Source organism: Babylonia areolata, chromosome 13 (genome assembly GCF_041734735.1).
Source record: "Babylonia areolata isolate BAREFJ2019XMU chromosome 13, ASM4173473v1, whole genome shotgun sequence".
Lineage (NCBI taxonomy): Eukaryota > Metazoa > Mollusca > Gastropoda > Neogastropoda > Buccinidae > Babylonia > Babylonia areolata.
In genome coordinates this window covers 8,760,792-8,780,967 of record NC_134888.1, presented here as the reverse complement: position 1 = coordinate 8,780,967, position 20,176 = coordinate 8,760,792, and the positions used below count along the sequence as shown (strand labels likewise).

Below are 20,176 nucleotides of genomic sequence, written 5' to 3'. Positions count from 1 at the left end.
TTTCATTATGGTTTTCACAACAAAATTAAGTATCAATAGTGCTGTAATTGCCGTTTGTAGTAAGGGTAGGAGAGGGGTAATGGAAATACTGAAATCTCTTTAAAGATTAAATACAAGTAATATCAACCTCTTCTGGAAGCTTTTTGACACGCAGATTGAACCAATTTTAACGCATGCAGCCGAGGTGTGGGGCTTAGAAGAGGACGGTAAACAGACAGAAAAAATACACACTTATGTAATCAAAATATTCCTGAATGTACCACTGCAAACATCAAACAAACTTATATAGAGAGAAATAGGAAGATGCCCTTAGCATATCAGGACAGTTGTCAGATATTGGCAAAAACTTATCAGATTACCCACGTCAAGACTATGCAGGCAGGCCTATGAAATGCTCGTATTACAACCCGAATCTGGCCATATTAGCTGGGTTTCAAGTGTGCAAAAGATCTTATGAGAAAATAGCTTTTGTATTGTTTGGCTCAGTAAATACATTGGAAATAGATATAGCTTTATAAATGAGTTTAAAGACAGACTTATTCCTTGTTACAAACGAAACTGACATTCGGAAATAGAGGTTAGTGACACATATAGATGGTTTTATTCATTAAAAGACGTTTTTCAATCAGAAAAAATATTTACCATTTGTTACTGATAAATGGCACAGGAGTAATCTCGTATGATTTAGGCTAAGAGCAAGTGGACTGAAAAATTGCAGGCAATGATACCTAAACGAAAACTCTTCGAATGATTTCAACTGTCAATCGTAAGGAATTGATCCAGAAAATGAAACGCATTTTCTGTTCCAGTGCATTGCCTGTGCATGCATATGCAGATATACGTAAAGACTACTAAGCATTCAACATACTTAAAGGCATCCCAAGTTATTACATTGTTGCGGATTTGTTATCTAATAACAGCGAAATCGTAATTAAGAGCGTCGCTAAATTCATTACATGCGCAATGAATATTAGGAAAAAGATAATGGACCAATTGGCGATTTCAAGATGATGCGATGACACTGAATTTCGGTGAGTATGTGTATGGAGTGGGTGGGGTGGGCGGTGGGGGGTGGGATGTTACTTCTATTAATGTGTAAACCTGCGTTAGGGTGTTATTTTGATTTGTTTTGAACAGTTGTCAATGGAGGTGTTATCCTTACTTGTCTATATGTCTATTAGGCTTTTATGCAGAACGGACATATTTCAGTGCCAGTGTCAATGTCAGTGTCTCTCCTCTTGTTTAAGGAGGGAGAGTGACGGGTTTCTCCATAGTTCTCGTTCCTGCTACACTGACCAGTCTGCAGGCCGGGGGACAGTCACACCACTGACCACTGGCCGGACACAGTGACAGGGGGGTTGGTGGTCAAGTTGTCTGTTCATTGACAGTCACACCACTGACCACTGGCCGGACACAGTGACAGGGGGGTTGGTGGTCAAGTTGTCTGTTCATTGACAGTCACACCACTGACCACTGGCCGGACACAGTGACAGGGGGGGCTGGTGTTCAAGTTGTCTGTTCACTGACAGCTCCATTCCACGGGCACGGTGGCCGAGTGGGCACACCGCTGGATTCTCGCCCGAATGTCCAAAGTTCGATCCCCGATTTCGGTGCACCTGGTGGACATTATTCCGATCTTCCAGATCAACATGTGTGCAGACCTGCTAGTGCCTCAACCCACTCCGTGTTTGTACGTTTACAAAATATCACAAACGCACGTCAAAGATCCTGTTAATCATGACAGCATTCGGTGGATTAAGGAAATAATAATACACACCCAGCATGCACGCGCCAGAAAACAGAGTATAGCTGCCTATATGGCGGGGTAAAAACGGTCAAACACGTAAAACCCCACTCATACATACGAGTGAAGGTGAGAGTTGAAGGTTAGGAACGAAGAACCCCCCCCCCCCCCCCCACCCCCCCAAGAAGACAGATCCATTCATTTCAACCCAACCCATTTTCATTCAAGACACTTTATTCGTCCCACTCGTGACAAGCACGCAACAAAGATGCACAAAAACTTGACACGTGCTTGAATAATATAAAAGACTGGTGTAGAAAAGCAAACCAAACAAAAATATACATACATTCTCACGAGGAAAAAAAGACAGATTCGAAGAAAAAGACAAATATAAACTGACGAAACTCTCCAGTTACAATTGTACACATCAGTTGAGAGGTAACTGTGATTCTTATCAGTGTGTGTGTGTGTGTGTGTGTGTGTGTGTTGTGGTGTGTTGCGTTGTGTTGTGTGTGCGTACGTGTTTGTGTATGTTTATGTGAAAGTCAAAATTTTATTCCATGATGGAACATTGAATAAGCAGCAACTGCTTAAAAATTTTTTTTTTTACATCACGCATGTGTCTCTGTCCCCCTCCCCACCCTGTGTGTGTGTGTGTGTGTGCGTGTGCGTGCTGAAATGAATGGATGCGTGCGTGTCTAAACGATCTTGCAGTACATAGACAAACTATTGAAAAGAAGAAAGCAGATTTAGCAGCAGCAGTATCATTTATCGTTTCATATGCCTCGTTCTTTCACAAGCCAAGTAAAGTTCTTTCATTTCCACATGCCAAGTTCTTTCACAAGCCAGGTTCTTTCACACGTTCAGTTCTTTCGAACATCCAGTTCTTTCACTTTAATACGTCCAGTTCTCTCTGCTCCTGGTGAAGAGTGTCAGCCAGTGACTTCCCTTTCGTCTCCGTCAGAAACAGCATGGACACGCCGTTCACAGCCATGATGACGCCCACTATGACGTAGCACTTCACTGCGTCATCAGCCGTGTCCTGGTATGACGTCATTGGGGAAATTGAACCATTACGAGAAGAAATGACGTAAAGAAAAACGGAAGGGAATTGGAAAAAAAGGACAGACAGGATAACAGGAAGGGGAAGGAAAAAAAGAAAGAAAGAAATGAGGTGAAACGAAATAAAACACACAAAAAGTGGGCATAGATAAATAGACAAAAAACAACAACAACAACAACAACAAAACAAAACAAAAACAAAAACAAACAAAAACCAAAAACAAAAATAAACCAAAAAACCAAAAAACCCACAGCAGGATAAAAAAAAAGAGAAAAGAAAGAAAGCTAGAACAGGGAAAGGGATTTTTTTTAAATGGTGGTGGTGGTAAAAAAAAAACCCAAACAAACTATAAAGGAAGAAACAAACATAAAGAAGTGACTGATGGAAAATGAAAACAGAAAACGAACAATCATGGGAGTTAACCTCACCATTTACATGTCTGTAAAATTTACGTTAGTCATATGTCTGTATGAGTGTGTATGTGTGCGTGACTGAAACGTGATTGGATGGCACAGGAAACGAATGATGAGCGCCCTATGGCAGCCATCAGCTGGCTCAAACCAGGAAATCAGCCTGTTGTGTAAATGACCCCTGTGTTCGTAAAGCGCATTGAGCGTGGTCTCTGACCGAGGATCGGCACTATCCAAATAAGTTCAATTGTGGCAGGTCCACTTCCGTTGCATTAGCTGTGCTTGACTATGTGTGTATACAGATGTATGTGTACATAACTACATGCATGTATATGAATGTGTATTGTGTGTGCGTGTGTTTATGTAAGTTTGTGCCCGCCTATGTGTGCGTATGTGTTAGGGTAGCTGTTAGATACACATGTATGTTAAAATGTATATATGCAGTGTGTGTGTGTGTGTGTGTGTGTGTGTGTGTGTGTGTGTGTGTGTGTGTGTAGTCACATTTTGGTGTGTGTATGTAACATAGATGTAATGTTTTATGTTAACAAAAGCGTTTTTGTAAAGCACCTAGAGCAGATTTCTGGATAGTGTGCTATATAAGTATTCATTATTATTGTTATGATTATCCACATCACTTCCAACGAACGAACAATCAGGGGCCGTATTCAAGAGACCATCGCACCTGCAGGTAAAGGTGTAGGCTACCTGCGGGTAAATCTGAATGAGGGAAGCGAACTGCCCGAGGGTAAGCAGTATCCGGATTCAAAAACACTTGAGTCCACCCTCGGGTCTTCAAACCCGAAGGCAAATTTGCCCTTGCTTCCTGTCATGGGTGACCAAGGGTGCCTGCCAACAAAGCAGAAGTAAACATGGCGGATCCTTTTGTTGTGTTGTTTCGTTGAGGGAAAACAGACGTACTTTGCAAAGAAAACCCACTTGATAGTTTCAAAGATGCTGAGCTCATCAACAGTTTCATTTTCGATGCAGGCATATTTGGGGCACAATACAAAAAGTGGAACACGACTCACAACGTGCAAATAAGTTTGGTGCTCTTCCGCCATCTGTATTTACCTATTCTTTTTCTCTGTTTCTCCAGATTCTACGTTTGCCGCCATTGTGAACCAAAGGAAGGAACAGAAGGAACTGTAGGGCAGTAGGAAGCAAAGGAGCATGCGCAGAAGGAAATCCCCGAGACTATAGACGATGGGTTAGCTGCCTGAGTGCACTGTGTGTGTCTTGAATACGAAGATGACTTAGACTTCACGGAAAATTCCTTGAAAGTTCCTACCATGTCAAGGGTAACTTGCCTTAATTAAGGCAAAATGAATTCTGTCTTGAATATGGCCCCAAGAAGTGGTTATGAGTTATGTGCCTTTGTCTCATCAACAGAGAGAACTGTGTGTCGTGTTCAATGCACAGAGAATTCAAACACGTGAAGCTCACCATCTCCAAGACAAACGGAGCCAGAATACCCCCCACTCGTGCTGCTGTGTTGGCCATACCCATTCCAAGGCTCCTGTACACACACACACACACCCACACACACACACCCACACACACACACACACACACACACACACACACGATCAAATATGAAATTAAAGAACTTAACTGGACATTCTTTGGAATCAACTTCCTCAGTCTCTCCGTCACTCATCTTCATTACAATCTTATCTTTCAAATCCAGTCTGAAGACACACCCTTTCCCCTCCTGAACAATTCTTTACTGCTCATCCCTTTCCAGTATCAACTAAAATGGCAATAAATGGGTGAGTGAGATTGAGAGTTTCAGAATTTGTTGGTTGTATTTTTTATTGTGCTGTACTATTTCTGATTGTGTGCCATGACGTGTGTGCGCGTGCTTGTGTGCGTGTGTGCGTGTGCGTGCGTGCGTGCGTGCGTGTGTGTGTGTGTGTGTGTGTGTGTGTGTGTGTGTGTGTGTGTGTGTGGTGTGTGTGGTGTGTGTGTGTGTGAATGATTACTGATAATGTTTAGTATCTTGTGGTCCAATTTGATATTTACGTGTGTTTTCTATTTGTAAACGCCTTGGGCTTAAATTCAAGATTAGGCGTAAATGCTCATGATGATAATGATAATGATAATGATAATGATAATAACATTGAATTTTGGTCGTGATCATGATCGTGGTTGTTGTAGTCATCAAGTCTTGTTGTTGCTGTTTTGTTGGTGTTGTTGTCAGTGTTGTCTCGATGACAGCAGTGCAAGGTTCAAGATTTAAAAAAAAAAGTAAAACAAAACGCCAAAAAATACGATGAAATACATTCTTGTTTGTCTGAATACCTGCAGCAACAACAGTGGCAACAACAGCAGCACTTGTTTCTAGTGCTGCTGTGCTGGTACGACTTCCACAACTGCTGCTACTGTGGATGCCAGTGCTACTGCTACTTCTATTATTGCTGGAAGTAGTATTACTTCTGTGTGACTAGACGATCATCATTATTATTGCCATTACTTTTATTTTTGTTACTATACTTATTAGTAGTATCATTATCATTATAATCATTTAAAACAATTATCACTGTTAGTTCAACTGTTGTTGTTTCTACAGCTATTGCTTAGACTGTTTCTGCTGCAGTTGTTGGTTCTGCATCTACTGCTTCTGCTGTTATGACAATTACATATCTCACCTGACGACAGAGGGGTACATATCTCACCTGATGACAGTGGGGGTACATATCTCACCTGATGACAGTGGGGGTACATATCTCACCTGATAACAGTGTGGTACATATCTCACCTGACGACAGTGGGGGTACATATCTCACCTGACGACAGTGGGGTACATATCTCACCTGATGACAGTGGGGTACATATCTCACCTGATGACAGTGGGGGTACATATCTCACCTGACGACAGAGGGGGTACATATCTCACCTGATGACAGTGGGGGTACATATCTCACCTGACGACAGTGGGGTACATATCTCACCTGATGACAGTGGGGTACATATCTCACCTGATGACAGTGGGGGTACATATCTCACCTGACGACAGAGGGGGTACATATCTCACCTGATGACAGTGGGGGTACATATCTCACCTGACGACAGAGGGGGTACATATCTCACCTGATGACAGTGGGGTGCATATCTCACCTGATGACAGTGGGGGTACATATCTCACCTGATAACAGTGTGGTACATATCTCACCTGATAACAGTGTGGTACATATCTCAACTGACGACAGTGGGGGTACATATCTCACCTGACGACAGAGGGGTACATATCTCACCTGACGACAGTGGGGTACATATCTCACCTGATGACAGAGGGGTACATATCTCACCTGACGACAGTGGGGTACATATCTCACCTGATGACAGTGGGGGTACATATCTCACCTGATAACAGTGTGGTACATATCTCACCTGATGACAGTGGGGGTACATATCTCACCTGATGACAGTGGGGTACATATCTCACCTGATGACAGTGGGGGTACATATCTCACCTGATGACAGTGGGGTACATATCTCACCTGATGACAGTGGGGGTACATATCTCACCTGATGACAGAGGGGTACATATCTCACCTGATGACAGTGGGGTACATATCTCACCTGATGACAGTGGGGGTACATATCTCACCTGATGACAGAGGGGTACATATCTCACCTGATGACAGTGGGGTACACATCTCACCTGATAACAGTGTGGTACATATCTCACCTGATGACAGTGGGGTACATATCTCACCTGATGACAGTGGAGGTACATATCTCACCTGATAACAGTGGGGTACATATCTCACCTGATAACAGTGGGGTACATTTCTCACCTGATGATAGTGGGGTACATATCTCACCTGATGACAGTGGGGTACATATCTCACCTGACGACAGTGGGGGTACATATCTCACCTGATGACAGTGGGGTACATATCTCACCTTAAGACAGTGAGGTACATATCTCACCTGAAGACAGTGGGGGTACATATCTCACCTGATAACAGTGGGGGTACATATCTCACCTGATGATAGTGGGGTACATATCTCACCTGACGACAGTGGGGTACATATCTCACCCGACGACAATGGGGTACATATCTCACCCGACGACAGTGGGGTACACATCTCACCTGATGACAGTGGGGTACAGCTCTGCAGTGAAGGTCTGCATGCAGGTCCAGACAGCGCCGATGAAAAGCTTGCTGCAGATGGCAATGGCGCTGATGACGGGCCCTCTGCTGTCCTCCGATGCTGCACGCGTGCACACACACACACACACACACACACACACACACACACACACACACACACACACACACACACACACACACACACATTCGTAGGTACGTATGGATGTACACACACACACACACACACACACACACACACACACACTTCAATAAAGAGAGTTAGTATTTTTTGTTTTTTCACACACACACTTCAATAAAGAGAGTTAGTGTCTTTTGTTTTTTTAAACACTCTCTCTTTCTCTTTTTCTCTCTCTCCAATGAAGAGAGCGCAATTCTTAATGTATAAGAAAAATAAAAATAAGAGGCAAGACTGCAGCAGTGGGGATTAGTCTGCTTGCTTTGGAACTGAACATGCATGGTTCGATCCTGCTAGCATGCCCTTGTTTTGACTCACTTGTGTGTGTGTCCGTGGAAAACTTTAACATTGACATTTTCTCTGCAAATACTTTGTCGGTTGACACCAAATTAGGCATAAAAATAGGAAAAATTCAGTTCTTTCCAGTCATCTTGTTTAAAACAATATTGCACTTCTGGAATGGGCACAAAAAAATAAAAAAAAGAAGAAGCCAAATTATATGCAAACTGCATTTACTGTTTATTACAATTTATTTTATTCTCTAAACTTGGCACTTTGATCTGATATTCTGACACAATGACAAGAACAGTCATTGTTATCATTTCTTGTTCAAACAGGAACTTCTTTTGCTAAGCATGGAAGTTATATTCATTTTGCAAACGTTTTGGTGCAGATAATACAAAAGGGAAATTAATCTGTAATTAATGCTAGGGGACTTAATTTGCTTTAAACTGATCTTTGTCATCTTAAAAATTACACTTTGAAATTTTACTCAATACCTAAAAAGTTTGTGTGTTTTACTCTCTGTGTACAGGGCTTTCACTATGTTCATTCGCCCACTGAGTGGTCTTTTTCGGAAAACACTAAAATCAATACGACGAGTGGTCATGGGCAAAAATAATTGCCTACACATATTTATACACATTCAAAGCGCGAGCTCATATTCTTCGCGAACGCGAACGACGCCATTTTGTTTCAAGTTGTTGACCTGTCCGTTCAATCCTATATTCAATCGACAATACACGATAACATGTGATGGAAAGTAGGAGAAGGAGACCGTTAAATATTTATTCAGAGAAAGATTTGTGAACGCCTCATCACTTACTGGATTATGCTCCAAACTGCCACAAAAATATCCACAGAACCAGTTGGAATTCACAGTTAAAAATAATAAACCACGTGAGTCAATACCCTTGAATTGATGAGTTAATACCCTTGAATTAATGAAACCTAAAAATTTTCAGTCTTGACTTTTCTCAAAATGAAGCCCATTTCACTTCATAAGACGTTTAGAAGTACTTGTACTTAGCTCTACGTGTTATTAGTTTAACAATATACTAAATTTTCATATCAACTTTAAAACTATAAAACTAGAATGAACATAACAGAGAAATTGAATCGACCGTGTCATACGATTCCCAGCGGGTGTAACAAAACTTGTACATCTAAGCTTATCCGGATCCAGAGAAAACGGCTAAATATGTTGCAGTGTGATGGCTGTCAACCGGGTGTAACTAACTGAAACTTGTACATCTATCTAGACCCAGAGAAAACGGCTAAATGTTGCAGTGTGATTGCGGCGATAGCCATGTCTCCTTTACCGCGGACTTACAAAGAATTTTTAATTGCCCTTAAAGATTTTTCGATTGCCCAAGATACACCAGAATAATATGATTTAAACAGCGTTCTCACTGCGAATACCGTCATCGATTTATCGCCCTTTAAAAAAGCATGTTTAAATATTATATTTTTGAACGTCAGTTAAGGAGCCACGATAGTGTAATGGGTAAGACAGTTTCTTCTCACCCGAACACACGGAGTTCGAATCTGTCGTTAGGACTTTTTTCTTTTTCTTTTAACCCGAAACTTTATAATAACAAATACAGAACACATTTTAACGATCAGATTAATTTTTTTTAAAAGTGTATCACAAGTGAGTCTTGAAGGCCTTGCCTCTCTTGTTCTTCTCCCAATCTTATTTCATATATCATATTCAATACAGAGCACTTTTGAACGATTTTTTTAAAATCATTTTTTCTCTCCTCATGATTCCTTTACTGGATAAAGCGCGAAGCACAAGTGAGTCTAAATTTAATATCGAAAGCAATGTTGACGTTTTCTTCTTTGTGCGATAAATAGATGTGATTGTTGTGGACGTATTAATGCCGTTTAAATCATGTTTTTTGTGTGTGTTTTATTATATCTCGATTATTCTTTTGTTTCGGCGGTAAAGGAGACGTTGCCATCATTTCAACCACATCACAACATATGGTAGATCTCTAGATCTGCACGAACCAGTCTACAAGGGGCTGAAAGAAACGATCAATTCAATTTTTCTTTCATGTTCATTCCAGTTAATTCAGTGTCCACTTTAGTAAACACGTCGATGGTGTAGTTAGTATCACTGTATGTGTTCTGTCCAGAATTTGCATTTCTTTTCTTTTAATTGAGAACAAGAAAAACGAGGTCATGTCGTCTTCAAACACAACCTAGCTTCTAGTAACTCAGTGGGATGCGGTTTTTATTTATCTATTTATTTTATTTTTTAAATAGAATTTTCGGATTTCGGAACGAATCTCAACGAAATAAACCGTTAATGATTCGGAAACACGGCTTAATTCGGGAGACTTGCAACCTGTTATTGGAATGACTGTGAAGATCTTTTTTTCATACTATGTTTAAGCCAAATTTGGTGTTGGCAGACAAAGAATTTCCAGAGAAAATTGCAATATTAAAGTTTACCACGGACACACAGACATACAGACACACACACACACATCCACACACTGACAACCGAACACCAGGTTATAACATAGACTCACTTTGTTTATTATTATTATTATTATTATTATTATTATTTACGCCTAGTCTTGAAAATAAGCCCTAGGCGTTTACAAATAGAACACATATGTAAATATCAAACAGGAAGAAACTGACCACAAGATACCAAACATTATCAAGCGAGTCAACAACCAGACAGACAGACACACACACACACACACACACAACGTGCATGGGTGCGGCGCACGAACGAAACAACACCCAATATTACCGAAGCGGTCAGCGAGAAGAATGGCAAACCCTGTCAAGGATGCTAATATGAAGAAGCAGCAGCAGGTATAGCGCCGTCCTAAACTGAAAATCAAGAAATAAACTGCATAAGCACATTTGTCACTGCATGTGAGCATGAATGACAACACACACACACACACATGCACACACACACGCGTGCGCGCACGCACACACACACACACACACCACATTTCTTCATTCCTTTAATGTACTTCAGAATTGCTTGAATAGTTTTTAGTTATAGTTTTCATTATTGAACTATTACTCTTAAATGTAATTGCATGTTAGTTATGCATTTCTTTTCTTTTCTTTTTTAAATAGTTTTCTACCTTTTCTGTTTCCTCTTACCTCTCTCTCTCTCTCTCTCTCTCTCCCCCCCCCACTTGTGTAAACAAAGTGAGTCTATGTTTTAACCCAGTGTTTGGTTGTCTCTCTGTGTGTATGTGTGTGTCTGTGTCCATGGTAAACTTTAACATTGCCATTTTCTCTGCAAATACTTTGTCAGTTGGCACCAAATTTGGCATAAAAATTGGACAAATTTCTTTCCAGTCATCTTGTTTAAAACAATATTGCACCTCTGGGATTGACACACACACAAAAATAATAAAAAAAGAAGACAAATTATATGCAAACTGAATTTACTGTTATATTTTTTATTCCCTAAACTTGGCACTTTGATCTGATATTCTGACACAACAACAAGAGCAGTCATTTTTATCATTTTTTGTTCAAATAGGAACTTCTTTTGCTGAGCATGGAAGTTATATTTCTGGTGCATGTCTTTGCTGCAGATAGTAAAAAAAAGGGGAAATTAACCTGTAATGAATGCTAGGGGGGTTAATTTGCTTTAAACTGATCTTTCTCATCTTAAACATTACATTTTGAAATTATACTCAATACATAAAAAGCTTATGTGTTTTACTGTCAGTGTACAGTGCTTTCACTATGTTCATTCGCCCAAGTGGTCTTTTTCGGAAAATACTAAAATCAGTACTATGAGTGGACTTTATAGATCTAATGGCTGAGCCCTGAAGGTCATGGGCAAAAATCAATTGCGTACACATATTTATACACATTCAAAGCGCGTGCTCATATTCCACGCGAACGCGAACGACGCCATTTTGTTTCAAGTTGTTGACCTGTCCGTTCAATCCTATATTCAATCGACAATACACGATAACATGTGATGGAAAGTTGGAGAAGGAGACCGTTAAATATTTATTCAGAGAAAGATTTGTGAACGCCTCATCACTTACTGGATTATGCCCCAAACTGCCATAAAAATATCAAGAAAATCAGTCGGGATTCCATGAGAGTTAATACCGCTGATGAAACTTAAAAATTTCCAGTCTTGATTTTTCTCAAAATGAAGTCCTTTTCACTTCATACGACGTTTAGAAGTACTTGTACTTGGCTCTACATGTTATTAGTTTAACAAAATACTCAATTTTCATATCAATTTTAAAACTATAAAACTAGAATGAACATAAAAGAGAAATTGAATCGACCGTGTCATACGATTCCCAGCGGGTGTAACTAAACTTGTACATCTATCCGGATCCAGAGAAAACGGCTAAATATGTTGCAGTGTGATGGCTGCGATAGCCACGTCTCCTTTACCGCGGACTTGAAAAGAATTTTTAATTGCACTTAAAGATTTTTTGAATGCCCAAGATACACCAGAATAATATGATTTAAACAACGTTCTCACTGCGAATACCGCAATCAGTTTATCGCCCTTTAAAAAAGCATGTTTAAATATTAAATTTTTGAACGTCAGTTAAGGAGCCACGATAGTGTATTGGGTAAGATAGTTTCTTCTAACCCGAACACGCGGCGTTCGAATCTGTCGTCAGGACTATTTTTTTCTTTTTTCTTTTTTTAACCCGAAGCTTTATAATAACAAATACAGAATACATTTTAACGATTAGATTAAAAAAAAAAAAGTGTATCACAAGTGAGTCTTGAAGGCCTTGCCTCTCTTGTTTTTAATCGTCTAATATCACTGATAGTGAAAAGACACTAAACTAAAGAACAAACACACACCACACACACAAACACACACACGCACACACACACACACACACAGACACACACACACACACACACACACACACACACACACACACACACACACACCGTATGGCGAGGTAGGCAGTAATGAAAGCTGGGAGTACATCCACGACAGTCAGGAGAAACATGTTGAGGTACACGTTGCCAGACAGTGCCGACACTCCGAACAGGATCCCGTAGTAACTCATTGACATGGACATCCTGAACAGACAGATAGGTACATAGATTATTCTTGTTCTTGTTGCTTATAGTCCAGCCGACCGCACAGGGCCATATCAGGACTGTCAAATACAAATGATCAACCGCGTCAACATATAACTGTCACATTTACACACAAACCCCCCCCCCCCCCCCCAAACAAAACAAACAAACAAAACAACAACAACAACAACAACAAAACAAACAAAAAAAATCCCCACTAAGACAAACCCACAAAACACAGTTAATGACACAGTATTCAACCATTTAGCTCCTTGTGGCAAATAAGACTATACCATGCTAAGGACGCCAGCCGCTTAATTTATTATCCCCAGATTTTAAAAAAATCTTAAAAAAGGAAAAAAAACAACTTCAAAGCCAGAAAAAACAACAAAAAAAGAATAAAAAGGCCATATAGGCAAATAACACTGCGGAATGGGCAGCTAGTGCCCATCCCAGTGTTTACATCTCAATACCTAATCGCCAGAGCAAAACAACACAGATAGTACATCACAGACTGCGGAAAAGAGAAAAAAAGTGTCAAGGCTGAAAAAAGAAAGGGGAATGGACTGGGAAGGCAGAAAGAGGAGACAACAGTGAAGACAGAAAAAAGGCAGAAACAAAGAGAGTGACAGAAAAGAGGAAATTTCTAGCACAGAATTTCCAGAAGGCGGGGGATGATATTTATACTGAAAGACCCCCGGCATCCCCACGGGGGAAGATAGATAGATAGACAGATAGACAGACAGGCCGACAGACAGACAGACAGAGAGATAGATAGATACATAGATAAAGAATTTCGACAATGAACGAACAAATGAACGAATGAATAAATAAATGAATAAATTAATAAAAACATCAATGGAAAAATGAATAAATAAAAGCATACATGAATACATAGATAAATTCATATATGAAGACATAAATAGACAAATCATTAAAGTTGGCAGTTACATAATGAATAGATAGATAAAACAGAGAATGAAGAAAATAACCATCGAGACAAATCAGTGATGAATGAACAAACAGAGAAGTAATTAGGCAAAGCAACATGGTAAACATTTCAATGAAACATATACAATGAGGAGTCTGACATGACACTATAAATTCACGAATGAATAGATAAATTATTCTCATTTGGTGTTTTTATATAATGGTACTTTTGTGATATTTTATGTGATATTTAATGGTCAAGCCAATACAGTTCTACATTCTCACTAGCAGCAAAGGACGCACACTTCTCGCCAGGTCAAGGTCAGATAAAGACACTGGTGACGTTTATTGCCATGGCTTTGACCTCACACCAAAAGTAACAACCCCCCAAAAAACAAACAAACAAACAAAAACAACAACAACAACAACAAACAACCAAACAACCCCCCCTCCCCCCACCCCACAAAAAACACACACCCCAACCACCAAGAATACAGGGGAAAACAACTACTGATTTTTGTTGCCATGACCGCGACCTTCAGTCAAGGTCACGTGAAAATGTTAGTGCTGTCAAAACTGCCGACCAAGCAAATCACAGCACAACATAAAACCTCGACACGACACGACACGACACGACACAACAACCACGACCACTTGCAACTACCACACAACCTAAAACAATCCAGCCAAACAACACCAAACAACACAAAACACCTCCACTCCCACACCCCGATCCCCATTAGTGATTTGGATGAGACAATGAATCGAGGTCCCGTGTGCAGCACGCGCATAAAAGAACGTATGACGGCAAACTTCTGTAACAAAATCCACTTTTCCATTGTAAAACAAAATGCACTTGAGCTTTTTGTTGTTGTTGTTGTTGTTTGGTTGTTTTGGGGTATTTTTTTGTTTTGTTTTCTGTTCTGTTAATTTTTATTTAATTTTTTTTTTTTTTCATTTTCAGGTGCGCTTCACTGATACAACGCGTTCTCCGTGGGAAGAGCGGCCCAAATTTCACACGTAGAAATATGTTGTGACATAAAGTAATATACAATACAATACAATGCAACACAACAACATGTGGAGTGATGGCCTAGAGGTAACGCGTCCGCCTAGGAAGCGAGAGAATCTGAGCGCGCTGGTTCGAATCACGGCTCAGCCGCCAATATTTTCTCCCCCTCCACTAGACCTTGAGTGGTGGTCTAGACGCTAGTCATTCAGATGAGACGATAAACCGAGGTCCCTGTGCAGCATGCACTTAGCGCACGTAAAAGAACCCACGGCAACAAAAGGGTTGTTCCTGGCCAAATTCTGTAGAAAAATCCACTTCGATAGGAAAAACAAATGAAAACAACACGCAGGAAAAAATGCAAAAAATGGGTGGCGCTGTAGTGTAGCGACGCGCTCTCTCTGGGGAGAGCAGCCCGAATTTCACACAGAGAAATCTGTCTTGATAAAAATAAATACTAATACAAATACAAATAATGCAACGCAGCTCAACACAACAATGCAATGCAATAAAATGAAATTGAATACAATGCAACACAACACAACATAACGCACTGCAATGTAGTTCAACACAATGCTATGCATTGCAACACAACACAACACAACACAACACAACACAACCACCCTCTGTGACCCACCAGGCGAACCCCAGCACCAAAGTCTTGACACAGTTCCGCCAACCCTTGAACAGTGTGCGGTAGCTGTAATGGTGGTCGTCTTGACCTTCACCCTGCTTGGCACGTGACGACCGCTCCGCTTGGACCAGCATCCTCAGCTGATCGCCCGTGGCGTCGCCCGTCGCCTGCAAGGAACGTCCGTTCATCTTGGCGATCCTGTCCATCACTTCACGGGCGGCCTCCACCCTCCCCTTGGCTGCCAGCCAGCGCAGACTTTCTGGGGAGACACTGGAGAAGGAAGGGGGTCAGGGGGTGAGTGGTGGTGGTGGTGGTGGTAGTGGGGATGAGGGGGGAGGGGGGTAAGGACGGTGGGGCTTGAAGGCGGTGCAGAAATCACAGGTATAGTGTTGTGAGGAAGGGAAATATAGAAGGTTGAAGGCAGCACAGAATTAACAGGTATAGTGTTGTGAGGAAGGGAATTATAGAAGGTTGAAGGCAGCACAGAAATAACAGGTATAGTGTTGTGAGGAAGGGAATTATAGAAGGTTGAAGGCAGCACAGAAATAACAGGTATAGTGTTGTGAGGAAGGGAATTATAGAAGGTTGAAGGCAGCACAGAAATAACAGGTATAGTGTTGTGAGGAAGGGAATTATAGAAGGTTGAAGGCAGCACAGAAATAACAGGTATAGTGTTGTGAGGAAGGGAATTATAGAAGGTTGAAGGCAGCACAGAAATAACAGGTATAGTGTTGTGAGGAAGGGAATTATAGAAGGTTGAAGGCAGCACAGAAATAACAGGTATAGTACTTACCTTCCCTCCAATCTCTCTCTCTCTCTCTCTCTCTCTCTCTCTCTCTCTCTCTCTCTCTCGTGTGTGTGTGTGTGTGTGTGTGTGTGTGTGTGTGTGTGTGTGTGTGTGTTCCCACCCCACAATCGCTGTTTCAGTTTATAAATGATCACGTGTTTTCTACACTTAAATGAATTATGCGTATCAGTATCCGTATTCTTCCATGTACAACCTCTTATTTTTCCATCTATATCTCTGTCCCTCTTCCCCAAATCCCCAACAACTGGGGTACTCACAACCACCCAAAAAGCGTGGGCAGGGTGATGCCGGCGACCACGAAGTGCAGGTAGCGCCAGTGGGGAAGCTGCCAGGCCACCACGCAGAGTAGCCCCGCCCCGATGGCCCAGGCAGGTATGCTGGCCAGGTAAGGGCGCCAGGTGTGGCCGACGAACTCGATCATGTACACGTAGTGCAGTACGATGAAGGATCCGATGGCCGCTCCCACGATGAACCTGAAACGACGTTCGTGGACACGTTTCGCACGTGCTTAGAAGGCACTTTCCTGTGTGTGTGTGTGTGTGTGTGTGTGTGTGAGACGTGGTGAGTGATTGAGTGTGTTGGTGAGTGGGTGAGTGAGTGAGTGGGTGAGTAATTGGGTAAGTGATGAATGATGAGAGAATGAGTGGACGGGTGGATATGCATGAGAGAGAAAGTGAGGGGTGAGAAGGTTTGTCTGTGATTGTACAAGTGAGTGAGTGAGTCAGCGAGAGACAGAAAATAACAGAAACCAACACAAAAACACACAGAAGGGCAGAGATTCCGATGGAGAGATAAGAAGAGAGAGAGAGACATTGACACACAACTTACACAAACACTCACACTATGACTCACACGTACGCGCACACCCACACGCACCCCCCCCCCACACCCCCACCCCAACCCACACACACACTGAAGATTCAACCCCCTCCCTATACCTGAGCGCAGCGTACACCTCCCAGGACGGGGAAAAACCGGCCGCCAGACAGGCCAGGCCGTGAAAGGCCATGGTGACGTAACAGGTGACCCTCCGGCCCACACTGTCTGACAGCTGACCAGCGGCCAGCGCCCCGACCAACACGCCAGCCATCTGGATAGAGTTGATGGCCGCCTTGATGTACTTCCGTTCACATACCAGGTCCCACTGGTCGGTGAGGAGGAAAGGGGAAACAGAAAAACCAGAGGCTATAGAGGGAATGAATAACCAGAGGCTATAGAGGGAATGAATAACCAGAGGCTATAGAGGGAATGGATAACCAGAGGTTATAGAGGGAATGAATAACCAGAGGCTATAGAGGGAATGAATAACCAGAGGTTACTGATGGAACAATATTAGGCTATAGATTAGAGAATAAGAGGCTGCAAATGAAAAAAATACGAGGATGTAGATGGAAAAATACGAGGCGTTAGCTGTAAAAGTAAGAGACTGTACATGGAAGATTACGAGGCTATAGTTGGAAAAATAAAAGGCTATACATGGCAAAAATAAGAAGCTTCTTTGTAGTCCGTTGGGTGCCGACGATGACAAGGTCTGCGTACTCAGCGATGACAGCGCATGTGACTCTGCAGCCCAAAGCTGTAAGCGCACAGGTGCCCACAGGTGTCGCAGCGATGGTCTGAGTTTTGGACTGAGGAGGATGAGGCCTGTGTCGTCTGTCCCTCACAGCGGCGAGACGTAGTCATCTGTCCTCTTCAAAGGCAGTTGTTGCTTTGGAGGTGAGAGACCTCCAGGATGATCTATCTACAGCAGAGGCTTCGAGCTTGCGTGGCTGGATGCTGCACCATCTGAGGTTACTCTTCAGGGTGTTGTTGTACCTCAGTTTGGGCCTTCCCGGCATGCGTGAGCCCTCCTTGAGCTCACCATACATCAATTGCCAGGGGATGTGGCTGTGATGACATGAGATCTCTTTATCCAGTAATCCATCTACAGAGATAGTGCTGCCCAGATACTTGAAGCTCTCCACACACTTCAGTTGGACTCCATCAATGGTAATGGCTGCTGGGGCTTGGCTGTGTTTGGGGCGGCTTGGACCAGGACCTCCGTTTTTCCATCGTCAGTCCGAACAGCTTGGATGCTTCTGCAAAGTGGTCGACAATGACCTGTAGGTGGTTCTCCTTGTTCTTCCTTGTGTGCCATGAGGGCACAGTCATCCGCAAAGAGGGCTTCAAGGATGAGTTTCTGGGTCGAGCAGCGAGACGACGAAGGTCGAACACGGATCCATCCAGACGGTTCTTGATGTATACGTCCAAGTCCAGGTCTTTCGCAGCATGGAGAACCTGCGTGAAAAACAAGTTGAACATCAAGGGGGCAAGGACACAGCCCTGTTTCACTCCACTTGAGATATTGAAGGAGTTCATGTGTTCACCATTGGAAAGAACTTGTCCAGTCATGTTGTCGTGGAAGAGCCGTATCAAGGTGGTGAACCAGCTTTATCAGGATGGTTCACAAAGCTTCTCTGTTGACAGTGTCAAAAGCTTTGGTCAGGTCCATGAGCACTGCGTACAAGTCCATCTGCTGTTCTATGCATTTCTCCTGGACTTGTCGCACAGCAAACAGCATGTCTATGGTACTGCGGCCAGGGCGGAAACCACACTTGGCTTCGGGAAGGTTGCTCTCAGAGACGTTGGTGATGAGCCTGTTGAGAAGGATGCGGCAAGAATCTCCTCTCTTGTGATAGAGAGGAGAGAAATTGCTGGCATGTCTTTTTCCTCCCAGATGGTCGAGAGGACGTCGCGGAACGTTTTAAAAGCTATGGTTCCAAGTGCTTTGTACATTTCAGCAGGAATTCCATCTTTTCCTGGCGATTTCCCGCAGTTCGTCTGCTTTATGGCAGTCCTGACTTCATCCTCAGTGGGCGGTAGTCGAGGTCCTCCTGTGTAGTCTTCTATAGCCTCTTATTTTCCGTAATAGCCTCTTATGGCCAGCCTCTACAGATGGGAAAATAAGAGGCTGTGGATGGAGGCTGTAGATGGTAACATAAGAGGCTATAGAGGAAAGAATAAGAGGCTGTAGATGGAGGGTATAGATGATAAAAACAGGCTATAGATGGACAAATAAGACTATAGATGGATAATTATACAGATGGGCTTGTGGATGAATGTCTTCTGTTCTGAGGCAAATGGGTATTGATTGATTCGAAGCGGCAGTGGTAGTGGGACAGGTGGTCTCATTGTGTGTGTGTGTGTGTGTGTGTGTGTGTGTGCACGCGCGCACGCGCGTGCGTATGTGCGCGCGCACGCGCGCGCTCGTGTGTGTGTATGTGTGCGTGTGTGTGTGTGTGTGTGTGTGTGTGTGTGTGAACCCCCCGAAATCTCCCTTCTAACCCACCCATCCACACTCACAAAAACACAGTCGTGCACGCGCACATCTCCATCCTCACCCCTACATCTCTCTCTCTCTCTCCACACACACACACACACACACACACACACACAGACAGAGAGAGGAACTCCCCACAGTTCTAACCCCCACCAACCTGAGCGACAATAGTGACCGAGTCAGGATCGTAGAACCGAACACACACCCCTCCCGTGTCGGACCCTCCGCTGGCCCCATGACCCTGGGTCATGTTCCTGTCCACGTCACCGTTGGAAGAGGAGGGGGGAGGAGGGAGGGGGGCGGGAGAGCACGTCTGGAAAGTGGAGTTGTCCAAGGTCATGTTGCCCTGTCCCAAGGTCGTGGGATCCACACACCACCAGCTGGGGGTGGCGCCCACCACTGCCGCCTTGCCGAGGATAGACAGCGGTGATGATGATGATGATACTGATATATATATATATATATATATATATATATATATATATATGTGTGTGTGTGTGTGTGTGTGTGTGTGTGTGTGTGTGTGTAGGGAGGGGGAGGAGGGTAGGGTCGCGGGGGTGTGTGTTTACGTATATCGTATATATGTTCGTCCTTCGGATTCGAAGATGACCATGACT

General features: G+C 42.8%; 1 protein-coding gene across 3 annotated transcripts in view; it reads right to left on the bottom strand.

Moving 5' to 3' along the window:
- Window positions 1-1,989: 1,989 nt before the first annotated feature.
- The window catches only part of LOC143288826 (solute carrier family 22 member 7-like), a 22,241-nt gene continuing 4,054 nt past the window's right edge, over window positions 1,990-20,176 (bottom strand). For 2 of the 3 annotated variants that reach the window (XM_076597469.1, XM_076597470.1), the window contains exons 3-11: window positions 19,717-19,965; window positions 17,179-17,384; window positions 16,498-16,713; window positions 15,436-15,702; window positions 12,725-12,859; window positions 10,566-10,648; window positions 7,318-7,438; window positions 4,661-4,733; window positions 1,990-2,786 (exon numbers count right to left, since the gene is read on the bottom strand). In XM_076597469.1, the coding sequence (XP_076453584.1) occupies window positions 2,634-2,786; window positions 4,661-4,733; window positions 7,318-7,438; window positions 10,566-10,648; window positions 12,725-12,859; window positions 15,436-15,702; window positions 16,498-16,713; window positions 17,179-17,384; window positions 19,717-19,965 (1,503 nt within the window). In that variant the 3' untranslated portion in view covers window positions 1,990-2,633. The remainder of the gene's footprint in view (window positions 2,787-4,660; window positions 4,734-7,317; window positions 7,439-10,565; window positions 10,649-12,724; window positions 12,860-15,435; window positions 15,703-16,497; window positions 16,714-17,178; window positions 17,385-19,716; window positions 19,966-20,176) is intronic. The other variant, XM_076597472.1, reaches the window with a different exon arrangement.